Source organism: Rutidosis leptorrhynchoides, chromosome 6 (assembly GCF_046630445.1).
Source record: "Rutidosis leptorrhynchoides isolate AG116_Rl617_1_P2 chromosome 6, CSIRO_AGI_Rlap_v1, whole genome shotgun sequence".
In the NCBI taxonomy this organism is placed as follows: Eukaryota; Viridiplantae; Streptophyta; class Magnoliopsida; order Asterales; family Asteraceae; genus Rutidosis; species Rutidosis leptorrhynchoides.
In genome coordinates, this window is record NC_092338.1 from 409,820,042 (window position 1) to 409,828,223 (window position 8,182).

Sequence of the window (8,182 nt, forward strand, 5' to 3'; positions counted from 1 at the left end):
GATAACATATAACCAAGTCTTTTCGTCAATTGATGAAAAAGACAAACAAATATACAATCAAACCATACGTAACTAACATAGTTGTTATCATCATCACCACTTTCTTCATGTATATTTTCTAAAATGAGAGATATTGAGCAATGCATATGATGATGTTTAACTCTAATTTTTCTATCGTTTTTTTTTTTGGGCGAAAAAGATGAAATATATTAAATAAATCTTTATCAAAAAGATGAAAATAATCAAACATGATACATTGTAAGAGGCTTTTGAATCCGAAAGAATACGAAAACCAAATTGAAATTACAACGTGACAAATTGAAGAACCTAGCGTTTTATCAAGTCCGTGAGACCTGGATACACCAAGCCCACCAAGGCCAATTGAAAATAAAAGTTGAACATGCCCAAGTGACAAATATAGCAGACCCATCAAAAATTGGGCTTAAGAGCCCAAACATTTGCTGAAGATGGCATGTAACTGAACGAAGAAAGAACCATCCTACAAAAAAAAAAAAAAAAAAAAAAAAAAAAACTTGAAGGAGTTAACTTGAAGGAGATATTTACTTTAATTTACTTTTAATTTATCTCGTAGAAAAAGGGAAATCTTCTCAAGGTAGTGGTCGAATTTTTTTTGGTCAAGTAACTACGGAGTACATGTTTTCTTTTACTTTTAAAGCTAGACTAGACTTGCTTAGTTGCTTTGTAGCTTTACTTTTACTTTTTCTGGGATGAGTTAAAGAGTTAAGACTGTATATGACTGATCAAAGTGACTGATCGAACTTAACAGCAACAGCAACAGCAACAGGTGCCATGTTTACTCTTAAAAAAAAAAAAAAAAAAAAAAAAAGGTTCTACTTCTTGCACTTGTTCAACATTTTTTAATAAAGTACCCCGTATTCATTGGTTGCTTTTTAATTTATCATTTTAATAAATAGGGAACAGCATCCCCCAAATTCATTCATTCATACTAAACTTCAATGGCGGTCACAAATGCTGATCCTGTACCTACTCGTAAATGGGCTGATATCAGACGGCAAAACCGGTGTCGTTTTGATTTCCTTCTCCATACTTCTTGGCTTGCTAAGCTTTTTTCTCTGTCTTGTTGCCGAGTCAACTCGCTCTCAGGTGATTAACTATCATAGCTGGCCCAATAGGGGTGCATGCAAGTGCTCAGGGCCCATTCTTTATAGGGGCCCAAGTTCAAATTGGATTTTGCTTCGGGCTATAGTCATATAGATGAGTAGAGAAGCCCGCCCAACTAAAATTTCAAGCTGTTAACTTTTGTTAATGTTATTTTTTTTCCCTTTTTTTATATTGAATGTATGTTTATATCTTAAGCGATGTGGGATGTGTCAACTTATTAGTTTTAACTTCACTGCCAAACTCCTTCTTAAGCTTTAGATATATAAATACTTACTCTAAATACTTATTTTTTCTCTGAAATTATGATTTAACTCAATTATGATTTAATTCTACAAATAGCATATGCATGTGTATAGCAGTTTACTCTACAAATACTTACTTTTTTCGGAAATTATAATTTAATAAATAAAATACTTTTTGCTTTCTAAATATATGTTCACTGTAAATAAAAACCTTTTTGTTCTGTAAATACGTTGCATGTTATGGCACATGGCATGTTCAATACATTATACGTCGCCTCGGTGCATTTCTTTAATATAGGGGCCTTTCTTTACAGCCTCGCTCGGGGCACTGGATAACTCAGAACCGGCCCTGTTAACTATCCTTTCATAGTCGCCCTAGTTAGGGTGCTATTACATACATATCATTACCAGCTATTATAAGACCAGGTTGTCCTATAATATAATCATTATATTCAGCTGTAATCCAGAAAAGATGCAACAACTGTATGTAAACACTCTTCTAATATGGCCGTGCCAATATCGATTTACAAATATTTATAATTATAAAATGGCTTTCGAACAACAGTGTTTTTCTGATATGTCGTTGTCGTTAAGGTGCATCAAGTTTTTGTATAATTTCACAACTGCCACTTTAAATTAAATTATATATATAACGCTACGTACAAAAGTCCTGTGTGAAAAAAAATGTTGCAAAGACTTAATTTTATACATTAGTTTAATTTAAAGTGTCCGTTGTGAAATGTACAAGAAGTTAACGAGTGTAATCTAAAACTTGTGTAGTTGATACGAGAGATGAGTGATGGTTCTGGTGGAGAAGACTCATATAAGCGCGATTGCACGTTCACCAACAATGGGAGAACGCCATTCCTTTGTGCTACAGGTGCATTTGTGTCACTCGCAATTGTTATGATATTGCTATTCAGACCCTTGCTATCATACCTTAGTATATCAGGCCTCGACCCTAGTCGATTTATGACATATGTTCCTCACGATAATGACAATCCCGGCACTTTGAAAGCTTCACTTCTCTTCGATATCATTTGGTATGTCCAGTAACCACATTAATTATAACCTTAAAATATAATGTATATGTCACTTAATGCTAATTTGTAATTAGTTTATTTTGTATTTTATTACAGGTTCTTATTTTTGGGTGCAGAATGCATGTTGTTAGAGGGACTAAGTAATGAGTTGGATCACATAAAAGAGTGGCCAATATCGGAGAGCGACTATTATTGTGTTGAAACTCGAAAGGGTGTATTCGCTGTGGCAGGGATAATAGGGATTACAATGGTCTTTCTCGCTTCTCGTTTATCTATGACGGCTCTAGAAGCTCAGTGACTATCACAAGATCAAGAGATTGTTCGTCAACAGGCTAAGGAAGCGTTGATCCTTTAATTTGGAATTAGGTTTAAAGTTTCTTATTTAAGTTTGATTAGGACTATATATATGTAATTTCTTAGGGTAACAATGAAAACATATTTATTATTGCAAGTTTAATTAAGATGATTGCTAGACATGATTTGTACCACGAGCCTGGATTGTTTGAGTTCTTAAGGGCTTTTGTTAATATTAATTATCTATTTGTGTGTCTCCAAGATTAATTTGTCTATATTGAGTGAAAAAACACGAAGTATATAGATTTTGGACAGAGCGTTTGCTGCTAGTACATCTTGTGCTAAGCTGCATATAAAATTTTATAATTGTTTCGAGTCTAAGGAGCGAAAAGAAAATACTACAATAATCATTGATCGGCATATGTTTTAGTTAAAAAAGAAATTTGTTTAAATTTTGTTTACATTAGTGAGTAGTGCGATGGAAGAAAATCAAGGGAAGAAATGAAAAAAAAATCGTTGGATAATCTTTTTGAACTTTTGTTTAGTGCGTGTGGAATTTTTCCTGATTTGTTTCTTAGATCATTCGTAACGGGTCCTAAGTGACCCCGTCACTTTCACACTTGGCACATTGAAACGCCAAGTTCGGCCGTAACCCTGGGTCACTTCACCGCGTCACTTTCTCGTTTGTGTCGAAGAAACGTAACAAGCAACGGACGTTGCTGACACGTGGTGAGCTCTGGTTGGACTGTTTCAATTAGCCGTTGGCTATTAAAAAAAATAAAAAATTCAGTATTTTCTCTCTCTCTCTCTCTCCTCTCTCTCTCTCTCTCTCTCTCTCTATATATATATATATATATATATATATATATATATATATATATATATATATATATATATATATATATATATATATATATATATATATATATATATATTTCACACACAAACATCCAACAATCCTACTTCCATTCTTTTAATCAAATACTACTAACATACAAACAACAATTTTATTTTTTTTCACAATGAAAGACAGTTACAAGATGCTCGAGTTTCTTGATGATGATTCCGATGATGAAAAAATTGTTAGTTTTATTAATAGTATAACGGAAGAAGAAGTCGATGGAGAAGCAAGCAGTTCGCGATTTCCTCGAAGCCGGGTTTATATAGCTAGGGATCGTGAAGATGCTGCTTTAAGATTATACCAGTGATCATCCTCTAGTAGCGAGGCAGGAGCGTTGGGTTTTTTGAAAAACCATATTTGTTTAGTGGGATAGATTATGTCTCGCTGGAGCAACTCAAGCAACGGCATATAACTTGGACACTTACGAATATCCATGTAATAATCTCGTGTTTCATACGGGGTATAATTCATCAATTCTCGATCAAACTCACCTCCGTAATGAACTTTAACAACAACATTCAACGGACTCATTTCGAAGTGTGTGTTTTATGGTTTGAGAGTTTTAGAAGAGATGAAGTGTGTGTTAATGATTTGAGAAGGGTGGTTGTATATATAGAGGTAAAAACTAGCCGTTTTTTTTTTGAAAAAAAACGGTTAATAATATAGCCGTTAGAGTTTAAAAATATATTTAAAATATAAATATAATCATATCATATAATAATATAAATACAATTAAATAAAACAGGATAAAGAAAAATAAAATGCCACATCAACATTTCACTAAAAGTAAACCAAAAAAGAAACAACACCACTACTCTACTCAGAAAAGTAACACGTCCTACTCATCAAAAAAGTGGAAAAAGGCACGTGACACCAAAAGTGACACCGCTCACCATTACGAATGGTCTTAATAACATGACACGTGTCAGCTCTGATTAAAGGTATTGGGCTATCCGCCTGTCAAAAATTGGTCCGGAGTATGGCTTGGCTAACGGGCTGCACATAACTGGGTTGCATAATTCCAGGCCGGAGTTGTTAACTCAAGCTGTTGGGCCTTAGGTTACCAATAATTGAAATCTATTTCGGATGTACAGTGACCTCTTCATATCTCGACCATAAGTATTATTGTGACGATCCTTCCAAATTCCTTTGGACGAATACATCATTCATTGATTTCATAGTGAGGTTTTGACCTCTATATGATACGTTTTGTAAACATTGCATTCTTTTCAAAAGGTACACAATAAATGAATATCAATTTCTAAGGTTTTCAACGTTTGATGATTTCTACATATAGACAATCACCATAAATAATAGTTTACCATAACACATTCGTTGACAATGCAGTCAAAATAAGATACACGGTGATGATTTTGTGAATGCAAAGTTTTCTTGAATAAAGCATGTATGACTCCATGCACATATCTTGTATCACATATAAGCAAACAGCGGAAGACTTCTAGAAACCTGAGAATAAACATGCTTAAAAGTGTCAACACAAAGGTTGGTGAGTTCATAGTTTTAATGTTGCGCATAATCTGTATATAAAGGTGGATCACAAGATTTCAGTTGTTTCATCCATAAATGTTTATCAAAAGATTCTACGTAACAGAGCACCCTGGTAACTGAACTTTAACGTCTATATAATAAGTACCCTTTGTATAATAATCTTAATAATACACGCAAACCAATGTATACGCTTCTCAAATAGCATACGTCCGTTAAAAGGCTAGTGCTCTAGCTCGGACGGGGATGTCAAGCCCTATGGATCCATATATAACTACTCGCGTCCACCAGTTCTTATAACCGGCAGTTACTAATTACCAAAGCTAAGGGATTTTCGGTTCAAACTCGGTGTAGAGTTTAGTATGTACTTGTATCCATTGCGTTTAAAATAAAGTGCATGTATTCTCAGTCCAAAAATATAGATTGCAAAAGCAATTAAAAAGGGAGCAAATGAAACTCACCTTAGCTGCACATAAGGTCATTCACCAAAAAGTGACCGAAACTCGGAATGCAAAATTAACCGTAGATCTCAACCTAGAGAACATATGTTGGTCAATACATGTCTAATAAGCTATGTTTGGTCATAGTGTATCACAATCCTAATGCTCGAGATTATCATGCAAAAGTCAACAAAAGTTAACTTGACTCAAAATGATATCCAAAATCTATACTTGTTTATTATATAACATAAATATAGTCATTTTAAATATAATTATCGGTTTTTATTAAAGTAAATAATAAAAATCATTAATAAATGCAAAAATATATTAAAATTTATATATATGATAAAAATATACTTTTATAAAATTTATGAAGTTCAATTAATATCGTAAAACTATAGAGATAGGTATTATTAATGTAATTATATTACGCGTGGTAAAAATATCTTTGTATCATATTTATTTAATAAAATAAAATTGACAATAATAATAATGTGTAAAAGTTGTATTATTTTGTAATAATAATAATTACGACGATAATAACGACGATAGTAATAATAATAATCATTTTAATAACAATACAAAAATTCAGTTGGTCGTATCTTTTAATCCGTTCATCGAAATCACACGAATTCTAAATGAAAAGTTCTTAATTTTTCGCCAGCTTTCCAACGACATGCATATCTTATGCCTTATTTCAACCGCATATGTAACTAATTCAAGATTCAACCTAACCTATCTAATGGCAATATCAAAAAGTACAAGCATGCATAATCCTATATTCTCGAGCACTAGTCAGGGATATACTATTAATATATAAAAGTTAATTTATGAGTACTCACGTATTAATATTGAGATTCAATATTACAGGAAAGGTATGTAGACGCAGCAGAGATAATAAACACTAGATTGACATCACGAGCATACCCATGAACATTACCCATCACTTCCATAGCTATAACCCATAATTTTCTTAACTCTATCCCGCTCATAAAACTCGTCTTGAAAACACGCGAGCCGAACCTCGTCGTAGTATTTTATGTATAATACTAATAATAATAATACTCCTAACCATAAGATTAATACTAATATTAATTTTAATAATAATAATAATACTAATAATAATAATAATAATAATAATAATAATATAAATATAATTCAAAGGAAGATAGATGGAAAAATTATGTGTGTGTGTAACTAGTCTGCTAAATCACTCGATTTATAGATGTATCATGATATCCCCATCCATGCGATTGCATGGGTATGATGAGGTATTGTCATGCAATCGCATGGCAACTTTGTCCAAATCATAAACGTTGAAAAATGCATTGCCGACACTCTTATCTTATTTCATACTACGTAATACATTGAATTTATATATTATTTAATATATTTAATCTTTAGAATTAATTAAATACTATATTATATTTACGCTCATGGTAAAAATATAATTTTTACAAAAATGACACGGACGTGGTCTCACGACTCATGTACCACTTTCGGTTTTTCGACCGCACTTTCGTATGTTTAGAAAACTAGCCTTTTACGTTACGCGACGTGTACCTTTTACAAAAATTAGACTTAGACAACAATGAAACATTTTATAAGGTATGTAACTTACATATTTGAGCGTTGTGGTCATTTGCTTCTATAAATCAGTGGCTCGTTGTTTATCAAAATATATTATTTTAAATCGGGACGTTTTATGACTAAGTTAAAATATATATATATATATATATATTTTTATTTAGAATTGTAAATTTGTACGTAATATATATGTTTGAAATATTTATCTAATGATATAAAGATAAAGTTTAAATTTGTTCAAAAATTTTCGGGTCGTCACAGTACGTACCCGCTAAAGAAATTTCGTCCCGAAATTTGATCGTGGTCGTCATGGCTAATCATAAGAATGTTTTTATGATGAATATGAGTTGGTATATAGAGTTTTATCACTATTGAGTAATATAGATAAAACGATTCTATTAATTGAAGAGTACGAGTGAAGTTATCACAAAAGAGTGAAATGAATAAATATAGATTCGACATATCTTTTGACGTAGATAGGATTGATTTTCGAATTTCAAGGGATTTAGAGAAAATCTTCGTAATAAGATTTGATTCTTCGATAATTAAGGAAATTAGGATCTTCTTTGATTAAATGCGATAACCTATTTCGATTGCTCTGTCGGATATTTTACTATAAATTCACCCCATTTGTTTTTTTATTTCCACAGCTCACCTTCTATTCTTCCTCCATCAACTCATACTTTAAAGTATTCATCAATATGCTTCATCCAGTTCTGATTCTTAATATACTCCTAACTTTCATATCTGTCATTCTTCTTTTTCATCTCCCGCCGGAAGAATCTATTCACTTCTACTATACTCTTGGTTTTATAGTATTTTTAGTCCTCCCTTGTCTTTATATTGCTATATGCATCGATATATACGGTTTATAATTTCTGGATGGTTGTTAGGTTTTATATCTTCCCTTATATTTCGATGTCTCTGCTTCTGTCTTTCCATAATCATTGACATCCACAGTTAATACTCTCTCCAATTTACTGTGATTTATACTCCCATTGATATTTTGAAGCTTCATGCTTTTGT

At 32.2% G+C, this 8,182-nt stretch overlaps 1 protein-coding gene across 1 annotated transcript; it reads left to right on the top strand.

The window, feature by feature from the left end:
• Positions 1-2,177: 2,177 nt before the first annotated feature.
• On the top strand, positions 2,178-2,726 carry LOC139855099 (uncharacterized). Its single transcript, XM_071844348.1, has 2 exons — positions 2,178-2,428; positions 2,525-2,726. Exons 1-2 carry the CDS (start codon positions 2,178-2,180, stop codon positions 2,724-2,726), a joined length of 453 nt encoding a protein of 150 aa, XP_071700449.1.
• Positions 2,727-8,182: the final 5,456 nt, after the last annotated feature.

Coding starts and splice junctions, on each gene's coding strand:
- LOC139855099 (XM_071844348.1), top strand. CDS start 2,178: ATGAGTGATGGTTCTGGTGGAGAAGACTCATATAAGCGCGATTGCACG. Junction 2,429..2,524: donor CTTCTCTTCGATATCATTTG/GTATGTCCAGTA, acceptor ATTTTATTACAG/GTTCTTATTTTTGGGTGCAG.